Here is a 15,364-nt window from a genome sequence, read left to right as displayed (position 1 = left end):
ATAGAGACATACAAGATGATCAGAGGATTAGATAGGGTGGACAGTGGGAACCTTTTTCCTCGGATGATGACGGCTAGCACGAGGGGACATAGCTTTAAATTGAGGGGTGATAGATATAGGACAGATGTCAGAGGTAGGTTCTTTACTCAGAGAGTAGTAAGGGCGTGGAATGCCCTGCCTGCAAAAATAGTAGACTCGCCCACTTTAAGGGCATTTAAATGGTCATTGGATAAACATATGGATGATAATGGAATAGTTTAGGTTAGATGGGCTTCAGATTGGTTTCACAGGTCGGTGCAACATCGAGGGCCGAAGGGCCTGTACTGCGCTGTAATGTTCTATGTTCTATGTTCTAAGTGTTATTAGGGCATAATTCAGAACCCAAATTTGAATCGTTACCACAATGGTAACAACATAGATCCTGAGTAGTTGTGAATGCAGGAACGTAAGTATTCACTGATGCAAACCAAAGCAAAGTGACATGACTGGACTAAAGTTTAACAGAAAACTAACAGCTGAGACTGCTATAAATTGGAGGGCACTACTCTCACCCGAGTCCGGTTCTGCTTGCACTTGATTCGCACCGCCAGGATCATGACAACTACTGAGAAAGCCACAATCAGGGTCATGAGGATCCCCACATCGTAGGCGGGCTGAAGAGGAGAGAAAGAGAGATTACTGATTGAAACGTAGAGGTTATTCTATCATTTGGCATAACACTGGCTCAGTTAAAACATGACAAGCATAAGAGGCCTAATTAAGTGAACAAAATCTTAAAAATGGCATTAAGCATCTTGAGTTCAGTTTGAAAAATAAAGCTCTAAGGAAGTAATGAGGGTGGGGAGAAAAGGTATAAACACTCAGTTCTGAGTATTACAGTTCTGAGTATTCTGAACATTACCTGGTGTGCAAGACTAAGTGCTGAAGAAATTTTCACAGGAATCACAACCCTTGTAATTTTCTCTTATGGGACAACAGATCACCTTTTTAGTAGATGGGTGGATGACAAATATCAGAGGAATAATTCAGAAAACCATGACAGCAAATCATCATTACATTACTGGAGTAGGCATGCAGTCAGGGAACCATTTCCAAGAACACTTTGCAGACTGAATGTGTCACAGGATTATCAAAGATAATTACCAGCAGTTACTAGCTGTCTGTTACTCACTCCCCATCACCTACACATTTGCAACTTGACAGAATTGCTGTGTAAGAGAAATTAAACAAATGTGTAGTATATAGCTGAGGCTTGCAAGTCTCATCTCGTACAATGGAAGGTAGCAACAGTTAGCAACCCAATATTGAACTGCCTGAAGGCTGATCACAGGAAAGGAAAAGGATACAATTCATACTTGTAGCAGTTAAAGCCTATTTTTCTCTACATGGTTATTGGAATGTGACCCTCAACTCAGTTATCTATGATATAGTCTTCAATGGTCAGAATTTGTATGTACTTCTGTGTTCCAGCCTTCAGTTCCCTCCCATGCCCCATTTAACACATGCAGTTCAAAGCACTCAATAATCAGAAGAATACTGTTGTTGCTTTTCAGAAGGAAAAGAAGGTTCACATATGTGATTCTGGATATTGGCAATTTAAGATACAAGGAAAGGTTATAGATATTGGATTTGTTTTCTTTTGGAAAAGGAATTTTCAGCTGACCTAAACAAAGTTTTTCAAATAAAGGGAATTAGCAAAATTGCTCCAGTTACATTGCTCACTGCGCTGAATGGTTTACATTCTAGGTTAAAAATATTTCTACAAGGTTTCACAAGTGGTGAAGAGGAAGGGAGCAATCATGATAGAGGATTTAGGAGAAGTGAATGAAGACAATCTTTTGGGCAGGAGGGAAAGAGACGGCAAATGGGCCAAGTTTTTAAGGGATAGAGCTTCAGAGTGCTGGTGGAAGAATGCTGAAGGTACTTAATGACCCAAAGTATAATGGGGGAAACAAGGTGTGAGGGAAAGGGCATTAAGGCAGGTGGTATAAAATGGTTATAGAGACAATTAAATGTATTTCTGTAGAGGAAAGGTAATCGGTCGGATTGCTCATTGGAAAGTGATAAACTTTGTTTCTAAAAGTCTCTGTGGGGTAATTTATGAAAACATCAATCAGGATTAATCTTTACAGAGACAGGCTGGCGTACCATGGAAAGTTATAGATTTTATTTTTTAAAGAGATCCCACAAATTTCAGATTCCCTGTAAGAAAGTATTTCACGCTGACCCATAGCTCTGGCTTTTAGTGACAGATATTCAACGCTCAGATGTGATCTCCCTTCCACAAAACGAACCCACACAATAGGAGGTTAAAACACACAAAAATACTTCAAAGTTTAACGAATGGTGGATGGGTTAAGGGAATGAGTTGTTAAATCATGTTTTTTCCCCACCTACTTAACATGTAACCTGCGAGTCCATCCAATCCAACCAATATAGCTGGGATCATAATTTGCCTGAATTATCCCAACTTTGGAATATTTTAACCTGATAAAGCTTTGACAACGTGAGAATGGTATTGTAGGCTTGATGGGGGTCAGTATTATTCTACTGAATAAATGAAGGCTTCAGGAAATGCTCTTAGTTGAATGAATAGAGAAGGGTTTTTGTTTATCTTAAAGTGCTCACAGCCTGTAGTCACATTTCCTACCTCAATCTTAGATCTTCTAGATTTAATTAGAATGTTTTAGACTTTCTATTGAAAAACATATACAATGGGGAATTACTTTGAGACTGTCTTAAAGACAGACCCCAGGAAACATCCATCCACACATTAGTTATGGGATAATTAGCTTGATGAAGCCACATCTGTCTCAGATGCTTTAGAACCAAGTATTTCACAAAAGGTTTATATACAGTTTATGTAGATAGCCTCACATCCTCCTGCTCACTTGGTGGCCCAATTTTAAGACCTCTGTGAAAATAGTTGGAAATTAATTCTGAATAAGTTACTTAAAAATGCTTTGCAGGTGATACTGTAGGTAACCATTAATGAAGCAGCAAGTATAGGCAGCTCGGTACTTGAATATTATGAACCTACTGCTAATTAGACAATGTGCCAAAAATGATGAAACAGCAGGAAGGCTGAGTGGGTCCCCAGGCTGAATGTGGTTCTGTGCTGGTGTCGGGTTGCATACACAGGACTTGGGATCTTACACAAATTCATAGTTAATGAGAATACATCCCCTTGACCTTCAAGTCTTTAGCTGAGCTTGAGGTACGTATTTCTGACATAACACTTACCCGACCCAGTCTGTCACTCTTGACATGAATCCTGACCACTGCTTCGCCATTGGTGTTGATGACCTTCATCAGCTGGGTAGCATCCCGGCCTTGGATCAGGATAACTGGACGAGGCAAAAGATCCTCTTGATTCTGTTTCAGCTACCAAGAGGAGGAGGAAAAGCCATGTAAAGGAGTGTCTTATTGGAGGATTGATTAATTATCTTGTATTCAGCAATACACATAGGTATTTCACTTGTAATTTGAATTTTACCAACACAGAATTAATAGAGACTGTCTACAACTTGATGCTTTACATTCCTTGGACATCACCACCCCAATGGCAAGGATACAAAAGAAATGCAGTGTTTACAAATGCAAAAGGGCTTCAACACTCAGGGCTACATGATATAAAAACACAGATGGATTACAAATTGGCATAGACTCATTTTCACAGTAAGAGAGGCAGAATTTACCTACATTTCTTAAAGAAAAAGACAGGACAATAAGGCTACAAGGATTCCATTAACACTGAACATTATGGGTAAACTCTGCATGTCCCCATGAAACTGAACACACAACTCGTGGAGACAGCAAGAGAGAGAATCTGAATCCCACAGCTGAATACAATACTGATTACAGCTTGTCCAGACTGTACACTCAACCACACTGCTCATTAAGTGACCAATTATTTCCCTTACTACCAGTATTACATATTAACTTTTCAATTGTAGGATTAGATGAGAAGTCTTCTTCTCAAACAGCTCCAGCATTTATGAAACTTGCATCAGCATTGAAATATGCTTCCTTATTTCTCTGAAGAGTCTATGATGCTCTTTAACAGGTGGCGTAGTGAGACCTTTTTATTGAAGAGATGCATGTCCCTGATCTGCATGATCAACTTCAGACTTAATATGAAAATTGCCTGATGTAGGAACATCAGCCATAATTTCTTGATCCATTATGTTACAATCAGTTGGTTCACTGTTGGAACTTGAATATCCCATATGCTGCTTAGAATCTTTTGATTTCCCCTCACTATCAACTTTTAGCTTTCCTTTTACATTCTAACACATTTAAAACATCCACAACCAATTTATACAAGGTTCTCAGTCATCTTTTATGATCACCTTAATCAACTACTATGGTGTCATTCTTCACATTTTCTGTTTTCTCTCCTGTCACAAAGTTTTAACAGGTTTCCATTATTCCCCACTGTTAATATTCATTGCATTGTCCATGGTATACTCTTGATCTTAGCTTCAAAGCTCACTTTAATAAGCCCAGTGGTGAGTCCCTCCATTTCCATGGTATCCCTAGTTTCCTTGTGGTAGCTTTACAATCCAAAGCTATTATTGGGTTTCACTTGATTATTCTGTGCTATCATTAATTTAAAAAAAAACGTCCAAGCAACTTGTTCATTTTTGTAAAGGCTTCAGTTTTCAGAAAAACAGGGATTGACCCCACTTTTTGATAATTACAGAAACAGTAACCAAATTATTAACATTTATAGAATGTCAATGTCAAGGTTTTAGCTCTTCAAATCTCCTCACTGTGCTCTCTAATTAACTACATTACTATAGAAGGACATTGAGCAAATGATTTCAGTGGGGTTAAGACAATTTGATAAGTTTCTTCAGAAAGATAGGTCTGGTTGAACTCAGAAAGCAGGACAAATAATTTCAGCCAAATGGTCTTTTCCTTTAAAAAATGGATTTTTGTGTTGCTTTCCCATCTGTTAATACTTGATTGCTCAGTGTAACAAAAGTCCTAAAGTCAGATTGATTTCAGTTTCTCATATGAAAGTCATATGCCAAGTGAAGCTTAGAATAGTTCTCTCCACATGTACCACCCATTCACTGATTTAACTATAGTAGTTAGCATTTGGGCTCTCAGCTCAAATGAATAAGCCAGTTCTTCCATAATATACAAGTATTTATCCACTTTGGACATTATTTTTATAAAATTTGAATTATGTATGAATTATGCCTCTTAGCTTTAGATTCTTGGCACAACACAAACTTGTAATTAGTATCAATATCTAATCTACAAATCTAATCCTGTTTATCTCACATGTCTGGTTATATAAATGCGACACTCTTTGAACTAGTTACATTTTCCTGTTCAGTCCAACCACCCCTCATGATGCTAAAGTAACAGATTGGAGAAAGCTGCATTTTACTTACACATGTCCACATATCAATGTTCAAAGAGCTGATCTTTGCCATTATTCCTTCATGCCATTGCATAATTTGCCACTTTCTTACAATTACCCTCTTCAAAACAGAATCCACCCTTGAACTGATGAGTGTGTCTTAGTGCTCAGTGTTCGGTGTTCAAGTTGTGAACAGTTATACAGTTCAGTGTGTGCTTAAACTAAGGGACGCAAAAGTGCAATATTTGATGTTTTTGGATTTTTACTTCTGTAGTAGACATGCTCAGTCACAGCCTTCTTGTGTCTATGGAGGTTGAAAGGTTGATCTGCATTCTGGGCAGAGGCCATAATCTAGGGTGATACTTCAGTGGTATTTATACTAAGTGCTGTTTTGTCATAAGTATGGTCCTTCTAATCAGATATTAAACAGAGGCTTTTTTTTTCAGTTTTTGGTTTATGGGATGTGGACAGTGCTGGCTTGGGCATCAGTTCTTTCCTATCCCTAACCGCCCTTGAGCAGGTGGTGAGCCACTTTATTGAACCTCTGCAGTTCATCTGAAGGCATCCCCACGCAGCTACTAGGTAGAAAGTTCTGAACTTTGACCCAACTACAATGAAGGAACCACAAAATATTTCCAATGGTGGATCACGTGTGGCTTAGATTGGAATTTGCAAGTGGTGATGTCCCCATGTGTCTGCTGCCCTTGTCCTTTGAAATTGGTACAAGTTGTAGATTTGGGAGGTGCCACTGAAAGTAAAATCTTGGTGGATTTTGCAGCATATTTTCAAAATAGTACACACTGTAGCCAAGATGCACTGGTGGTGATACCAGTGAGTGTTTGATGTGATGGACAGGATGCCAATCAAAAGGGGTTAAATTCATCCTGGATGGTGTTGCTATTGTTATTTATATGCCTCCATAGATAGGGAGGCTCCATGATAAACTGAGGCCCTGTCTTCCCTGTTCTGGAGGTTCAGAACAATGTTATAGTGTCTGTGCCAAATTCTGGAGAATAACAGGATGTGTTTCCCCTGAATTAACTAACATTCTTCATTTGTTGCACCCATGACTGGTTTTGGGACCTTGTTAAAACTGGTTGTGGATGTCCATCTCCAAAGAAGTCATTAAATGCTCAACTGGAAGTAAATATGGTTTCAATAAACGTTCCCAAAGAATTCGAGATATCGTCTGTTCAGTGATGGGAACTCCTCAGTAACGAATTGGATGACTAGGATCTATGTTTGGAAAGGTGTGCACTTACATTACTGTTCTGGTGAGAGGTGACAATCAGATGCTTTTGTTGAGTTATGGAAAAATGGACTTTAACAAAAGATCATATTTTCCCCAAATTATTCCCAGGTTGTGCAGCCTGTAGGTTGCCAACTGTACAATGAATCTAATAAGTCTGAAAGTCTTATACTGATCCTGTCAGTTTCTCTCATTCCCTCATGTATTGTGCCTTAAAATGGTAAAATTTCTCAGCATTTCTTCAACTTTCTGAGTTTCCCTAAGATAGATCCACAATGTACATCCTAAGGAGTGGGATACTCTAAACAATGGAACTCAATTTCGTTCCAATGGTTAATGACAGTGGCAGTGAATACTTATCTTACCTGACCCACAGCACTTGCATCATCTGTTACATCAAAAATCACTGCTGTGGCACCTCTCTGAATAGCAAACTTGGCCTAAAGGAGACAAAGACAAAAGTGGTGAAAATATATATAACACATCCTACTCCACAAAATTGTCAAACCAGAAGCTTCCTTATTTGTGACTGTTAAATAAAGTTAAGAGGCTCCAGATGGCTATCTAGATAAAGATAATAAAGATGGACAATAACTGGAAATATCACTGACCATCTCTGCTATACATTCTTCAGAAGTGAAAAAGTAGGATACAACACCTTTGTATGAGAGAGTTAGCAGCACAATAATGACGGTACAAACATCGGATCAGATGCCATATAAACAAGAGATACAGCACCATGTGGGGAAAACAGCAATTGAGTGTGACGGTGGGTTTCTGAGTAATTAGGTCACTAAAGACATTGTAGTTATTGTCTGTGGTTTGTACTCGAGGTTTCTTAAAAAATAACAATTGTTGCACATTCCCACACAAATCTTTTGTCCCAGTTTTGAATTTTATAAGGTTCACATGTTTCAGAGAATTATTTAATCCCCGGATTCCCCATCAACTCTTTAATCTGTAAATGCCCAAGGCATCAAATATTTCTAAAGTTCAAATGTACACTGAATGCGTAAACCATTTTGAGACATCCAGGCAACTGAAAACTGACAATTCAGCAGGGGGCGCTGATTATCCATCTAAATCATATGCAGCACCTCCAGATACTTTACAATTCAGCAATGCTTAGGCACAAACAGAATTCTACCTTTAACAGATACTGTCACACACAGGGCTCCACAATTCAACAATGAGACATGGTCAGGCACACAGCACTCCACAGTTCAACATTGGTGGAAACATAACTACTTCCCTTGATCCATGTGCAGTTACCCAAGAATGAACTGCGTATGATTTTTAGTTACATCTTTCAACGTATTCATAGCAAAGCAACCTTTTCTTTGCTGAGGCACAACATATTGAGGGCAAAAATTCAGAAGATCCTGAACTCTCCAAAGTGATAACTTCCGCTCAAATCTTCACAGAACAGCTGAATAACAAGCTAAAAAGCTGACTCTTGGCATCCTTTTAAGTGTGAGGGTTTTAAACTGTCACAAGTGTAAGCTGATGCTTACTGTTGTTCAATCTAGAAATGCAAAAACATGACTGATAAATATTTCTTAGCCAACTGTACAATGAATCTAATAAGTCTGAAAGTCTTATACTGAGCCTGTCAGTTTCTCTCATTCCCTCATGTATTGTGCCTTAAAATGGTAAAATTTCTCAGCATTTCTTCAACTTTCTGAGTTTCCCTAAGATAGATCCACAATGTACATCCTAAGGAAAGGGATACTCTAAACAATGGAACTCAATTTCGTTCCAATGGCGCATGTACATTTTACAGTCTACACACTGCATGCCCAGCAGGATCGAACTTTACCAGGGGCTGGAATGGTCCTAGCAAATCCATTTACAATGGACGAATTTCAGTAAGCACATTTGATATGTGTTTTCCTACTTCAAAACACCTGAAGTGCTGGGATTCCATCCCCTGGACATACAAGACTTTCCATCTCAAAATACAATTTAACAATCACCAAATAAAATATTCCTCAGTGGTAATCAGATCTCAGAATGCCATATATTGCCTTATGATTGCAATCTAATAACTTAATATTAACTTTGGTGCCTGTGAATGCAATGTTTGTACATAATAGTTAGCTATAATAAATGTCTGCTGGATTCTTCCATACCACAATATCCTTGACCAGTGTCTTATGTTACAGGAGATAACATAAGCATTTCTACATCAGTTACAAATACCCTGCTGGAAGCAAGCTCACATCATGCTATTCATAGTGGTCATTGTCAAAGAGTTCCAATATCGTCATGGCAGATATTTGGAAAACTAATTATGAACCAAATGAACAGAGAATTTGGGCAAAGGAACAGTTTTTCACCCATTATTAGCATCCGTTTCTATGTACAAACAACTATACAGATCTGTAGATAATAGTACAACACAAAATTTTAAGTGTTTCCACTCTACATGTTAGCCTTAATTATGGATGTGTATCCAGAGACACCTTTACTGAATTACAAGTAATCAAATATATATGCAGTTCTATTTTACAGATCGAGCAATAGATAATTCCAAGAATAGAACGATGAAAATCCTACTTGCTGTTTGCAAAGAGGGCTTTCAGGGAATTTACACAGATGTTCTTTCCATAGACAATCACAATAATCCAGAAAAGATTGGGAAAGTTCTCAGAGACCACCACAAGATACAAATTAACTTTAGGATTAACAATTCCAGATATTGTCAGACAGACAGCAACCTCAATAATCTATTGACCAGGTTGTCAGAAGTTGTCGCAAGGAAATGTCAATTTTCCGAAATGGAACTATCAGAGACTCATTGAGTTTGTCATTGCCTCTACACTATTTAAAGTCTTGCAGAAGGATCTGCTAGGCAAGGGAAAGGGGCTTAACCATTGGCACATTACTTGAGTATGGACACAAGTATGAAGCCATCATGTCAATACTTATACATTTTAAGTACAGACAACATTATTACTATAGTCAACAAAACACATCAAACCAACAAAATTGTTACAAAATGGGGAACATCAATCTACCCAAAAGCTGATCAGCTTTTCTTGATATCTGTAAAGCATGTAGCACAAAAAGCCATTAGGCACATGTGCAGGAAATCTGGTTTCAAAAGCCAAGCCAAAGCTCAGAACAAAACATAGCTGACTAACAAAATGGTACAACAGCACAACACTGGCAGAACAAAAATTGTTCAGGTACACAAACACATCAAGTTTAGAGTCAACCAAGCAAAAGGCAAATATTAGAAGATATGATCAAGTTTTGCGTGATGTTAACGTCAAACACTGCGTGGACGGTATAAGATGATCAGAGTCTTTACAATCATGAAAATTAAAGTGTCCTGGAAAGGCAGAACAATAAATTCTAACAGCCAAACCCAACACAGGAGCTAGTGCCAACATATTACCAATACACATCTGAAAGACACCTATCTCAGCAAATGACACTCGATAGCATAGCCTGAAAGAGACCATCTTATAGCATATAATGGATCATCCATTTTGTGCATTGCAGAGCCAATACACAAGCTAATCTTGGCCTCCTGAAATTCTCTACCCACTAGATAACAACAGTGCAGCAGTGGTTCAAGACTACCTGTATGCACAGATCTCGATATAGTCACAATTCCTGAAATTCAAATCACAACCAATGTGGCAGAACAGACATGTGGCATGATTGAATTAGTGATCACAAACATCTGTACACAGATGAGTTTGATGTGATTAACAATTTTAAGGGTAACGCAGTACTGCATCTTGAAGATGATGCAACCACATTTACTGATTCTCCAAGGAAGTGCAGCATGCACATTTCAGTGAAGTTTTGAGTGGAACTGAATGAGATGGAGTGAAAAGGTATAATTCAGAATGTCTACCACCATACAGATTGGTGTAGCTCCACTGTGTGTTTTAAACAGTGATGGCAACCTAAGGGTTTGTTTAGATCTAAAGTACCTCAACCATTCATTTAAAAGGCATCCAAACAAACTACCAGCAGTGGAAGAATTAAACAATAAGTTTTCCAGAGCAACATTCTTCTCCAGTCGAGATGCGAAACATGGACATTGGTCTGTCCATTTAATCTTAAATGGTTATAACATATCGGGTGTCATTTGATTGGTAGAGTTTCTGATGGTTAACGCTTGAGTACTCAGTTAGCCAAGACACATTCGAGCGGCATAAGTATAGGATCATTGAGAACATACCTGGTTGTATTTGCAATTCTGATGATATCACAACCGTGGTTAAGACAAAGAAAGCACATGACCACAACTTTCACTTACTGATGCCAGCACTGTGTTAATATGGTTTGACACATAGCAGCACAAACTGCAAGGGCAACATTAGCCAGATAAATATCTTTTGGCCCTTTTATTCCAACCATCAAATCCGTCCTGATCCAGCTAAGATTGAGATGTGAAACAAATGCTTTGTTAGACAAATCTTGCTTACGATAATACTGCAAAAACCAGAGAAGTTACAATTCCTAAAGCAGAAACAGTAAAAAGTCACAGGCGCATGTCTTTTTTGATGCAGAACTTATTCTCTTTGGTTCAACAACCTGTCAACAGATAAGCCAACTATTCCAATATATAGCACGATATATTAATTTGGTATTTGGTATCATGTTGTTGCACACCTACTTATTTGTCAATAAATTTGCCATTAAAACTGATCATAGCAATTCAAAATGAAATGCTACAAACCAATGATGAGTGCGCCCCTTGTCAAGATCCAAGCATATAACTTTGAAGTGAGATACCAGGTACCAGAATGATTAAATATGACATGTGCAAGTTACCCAACTCAGACAAAGACTAAGGTGAACTCTTGAACTACACGTTAATGCAAACTGTGTTCAAAGTTGATGCGTTATACTTTGACCAGTGCCCCAGTGAACTGTTGATGAACACTTACAAGAGCCGCAAAAGATCACTATCTAAGGATGGCATGAAATATTACAGTGGTACCTAACAAGATTTGTTCATTTTGAGCATACAGAGTTCAACTTGCTATATCACACAAGTCATTTTTAAGGATAAACCAGGCATAGTAACTGAAGTATTATTCTAAGATATCATGTCCATGTTATCATGGACACATAGGTATTCAGCGTACAAGATGGCAAGCACATGAATCAGGATATTCAATGACAACACATCTGAGCCATGCCATACCAAACCTATCAACCCCAGCAGCAGAGTTAGCCTCTACATTCACACAATGTTCCAACCATTTGCTGGATGGAAGTGTTAACACATCTATCCACAATCAAGGGGAAAATTACATCTTTGTGACAGACTATTTCTCCAGACTTTCCATCACTCACTGACTTATCAGCACAACAAGCGTAACAACTGTGGACAAAACAGCATTATTTTCAGTTTATTTGGTAGTGTGGATCATATAGAGTCTGACAATGCTTTGCAATACACTAGCAAACTGATTCAAAACGTGCACCAAGTAGGGAGTGGCCCATATGATATTGCACCCCACCATCAATGGTCTAGCAGCAAGTATGGCACATACTATCAAATCAATGATCACTAACTGTCAAGTAACAATGCAAGGTTTTTGTACTGCACTGCTGCATCTCTATGCAACATCAACGGAGTCAAGATTACCATCCCAGCTCAATTTACATCCAAACAGCAAGTACAAATGACCTTGCCCTTTCTTCAGACAGAGGGGAGAATGGACCAGATACATGATGAGGATAACTTCGAAAACTATACGCTGGGAAAAAAATGCAGGTTGGAAATCCAAATATGTGGATTCCAGCAAAGGCTTTGAAAATATTCAGCCAGCCCAGATAATCCAAAATGATTACTGATCATGGTGCTACATTGAGGGAACAGAAGGCAGCTCAGACTAATCTACAGCACACTGATCATACATGAAAAAAGTGAACAATAAAACCCTAATAAGGATTATACCATGATGTTGACAGACAACAAACAACAGCAAGATAACCAAGTTGTCAAACAAATACAACACTGAACAACATGCACCTCTCCAAGAGGGTATATGATCATCAGATTAGGACAAATTGTCAAACTTCCAAAGTGTTATATTGATCTCTGTAATATCGGGCTTGTAAACTTTTTCCCTGTTGTATAATTAATGGATTGGCATGCAGTTACAGACAATTATGCAAATCTCTTTGAATTAAGTGTGCATCTTTGGAAAAAGGGTAATGTTACATTGTGTCTCAGTGAATTTGTCAGTATATAGTTGACAGACATAATCATAGTATTATTGCTGTTACAAAGCATGCGACCTAAGGGCATAAAGTCCTCACATATTTCATTTTACATTGGGATCACTTGAAGCATGCTGCTTAATTCTGGTTTGTTGCGATCTGAAATCTTAATGTTAATCAAGACACTTGTATGCTTATGAATGTAATGTTTGTACATAATAATTAGCTTAATAAATGTCTACTGGATTCATGAATGCTACAATTTTCAGAGCCAATTTCTTACGTTAAGGGAGACAACAAAAGCATTGTCACAGTTGGTAAAACATCTGGTGGTAAATTTACACCACTATCCACCTGGGTTGGAGTTATCAAAATTGTTCAGGGCCTTTCAAACAACGTGGATGAAGAAGGTAGGAACTAGCATCGATGTGATGACCACCAACAGGATTATCATCAGGCAAGAGTGCACTCCAAACTCATGCTATTGGCCATTACTTTCATTAAGTGTGCTCTGTCCATGAAGTACTGAGGTCAGAATTCCAGAAAAGGATTTAAAGGAGTAGTGACATATGTAATCAGTGCCATTCACAAGAACCATCAAAGCATCTGCCATAGTGGAAAGCAATATTCCAGACAAAGATCAAACAGTAACACAGGCAATACAATGCAATAATTCTCAACTCTGAGACAAATCCTTCCATGATCGAAGACTTCACTTTAGGGGCAGTGAGGGAGGTTATTCTCACTGATTGATTTCTTTAAGTTAATTTTAGTTCTTTGTGATCTTGAAGCTTCAGCTGAGACCAATGTTTAGAGACCACAGTGACCTCTATTCGTGTTTCTGGCTCATGCAAGTCAGAAGAGGTACTCAAAAACAACTAAAAGGAGAACTTGTTTGGAATCATAAATATTAATCAGGGCAAGTGAAGTATCAAAGTCAGGGAGCATGAGACTGAAAAAAGACACAGTGATCAAGAGCTTCTGTCTATTTCGCCAGAAGAGTTTGAGTGACAACATTGGTTGAAATGCAGGTTAAACTCAACTTTTTCCCCTGGGAAATTCAAGAAAGCAATTTAAAATTCATATTCCACCAGCAATTTCTCCTTCAAACTGGTAGGGAGCTGCATAGTCAATGAACCTGAACTCAGGCATGTCTAAGTCATGCAGTAATGACCAATGACTCAACACCTATCAAATTAACTACTGATCAGCTTTACCAGTTTGAGAGAGAGCCCTTTGGCCTCAGAGGATAAAAGGAGTGTTAACTGGTGCCACCTCACCCAGCCAAGTGTTCATTCACAGGGAGCAAAATGATTTGCGTTTGGATTGCTCCAGGCATAAACCAGGAAGCAAAAGATAAACAATGACAGTTGGAAATGTAATCTTTAAAAAATGCATTGCAAAATATTAATCATTTGCAGGAAAAGAAATACTGTCAATGTTTCAGGCGGTGACAGAGGCTGGACACTTTTAGTGAATTTTGATAAAGGGCTCCCTGATATTGTATTACCTTCTCTCTCCTTCAGATGTCAACAAACCTTACTGCGCTCTGTCCAGCATTTACTATTTTAAAACCTGTGTCTCGTGCTGCAGCTTCTTGCTGTTTGTTATTGGGGCAGTCATACATATTTTGCTAAAAGGTCAAGACCTCTCCACTCCAGTTGAAAGCAGGCATCTTAAGGGAGGTGATCACCTGGAGCACTGCTTCTCTGCAAACATGCTCCAGCGCATCTCAGCCTTTGATCCCATAGCTTAAGCTTCTCCTTTCACATTAAACATTTATTTACTCTGAACACCTGACCCTCAGGGCCTTTCTCTCATTGTGTTTGCTGGCTTGCTTTAGAAAGCAGTTCAGCTCAAAATCAGAGCAAATGCTTCCCAAAAATCACTTACCAAAACGGCTAAGGTCCAACAAATGGAGATAACAGAAAAGGACAAAAACCCACTTTACAAAGGTACTTATGTCGTTCACTGTTCATACGCCACCATACGAACATTATCAAAACAATGTAAATCATTGAGTCTTGTTCTGTGTGAATTTGTGTTGAAGATACACTTTACATTTCACATACTCAGCATCACCCTTGAGCACTCAACTCCGGTATAAATAGTTTCAGATGCCACCTCCAGAGTCATGGAATGTTCCAGGACTCGAATCCTGTAGGAACTCATCCCATTTGCTTTCTTATTTCTCTTTTGCCACGCTCGGTTCTGTGGATCTGGGAGTTTGGCTTTCTTTGCTGTTGCCTTATAAACTGATAAATCTCAAATCACAGCACAACTATCATAATCAGCAACAATATAGTTACAAATATATGGGCATGTGGATTTAAATTATACACGACCCTCATGACTCCATGAAGCGAATTTATGTGGGTCATGAAAGTATAATCTTGAAAACCTTGCCCAAATGTATCGTGTGATTTCTCAGTTTCCTAAAATGGTTGTTCTGTGGGCTCAGAGATAGTAGGAACTGCAGATGCTGGAGAATCCGAGACAACAAGGTGCAGGGCTGGATGAACACAGCAGGCCAAGCAGCA

At 38.6% G+C, this 15,364-nt stretch overlaps 1 protein-coding gene across 1 annotated transcript in view; it reads right to left on the bottom strand.

Moving 5' to 3' along the window:
• Nucleotides 1-15,364, bottom strand: part of LOC109917812 (E3 ubiquitin-protein ligase RNF43) — a 43,297-nt gene that overhangs the window by 15,094 nt on the left and 12,839 nt on the right. Inside the window, exons 3-5 of the mRNA XM_048612377.1 lie at nucleotides 6,992-7,066; nucleotides 3,244-3,384; nucleotides 552-653 (exon numbers count right to left, since the gene is read on the bottom strand). Of these exons, the coding sequence (XP_048468334.1) occupies nucleotides 552-653; nucleotides 3,244-3,384; nucleotides 6,992-7,066 (318 nt within the window). The remainder of the gene's footprint in view (nucleotides 1-551; nucleotides 654-3,243; nucleotides 3,385-6,991; nucleotides 7,067-15,364) is intronic.

The sequence above is a fragment of the Rhincodon typus genome, chromosome 26, assembly GCF_021869965.1.
Source record: "Rhincodon typus isolate 14 chromosome 26, sRhiTyp1.1, whole genome shotgun sequence".
Classification (NCBI taxonomy): Eukaryota; Metazoa; Chordata; class Chondrichthyes; order Orectolobiformes; family Rhincodontidae; genus Rhincodon; species Rhincodon typus.
Note: the sequence above shows the minus strand (reverse complement) of the source record. Positions and strands in the feature narration are given on the sequence as shown.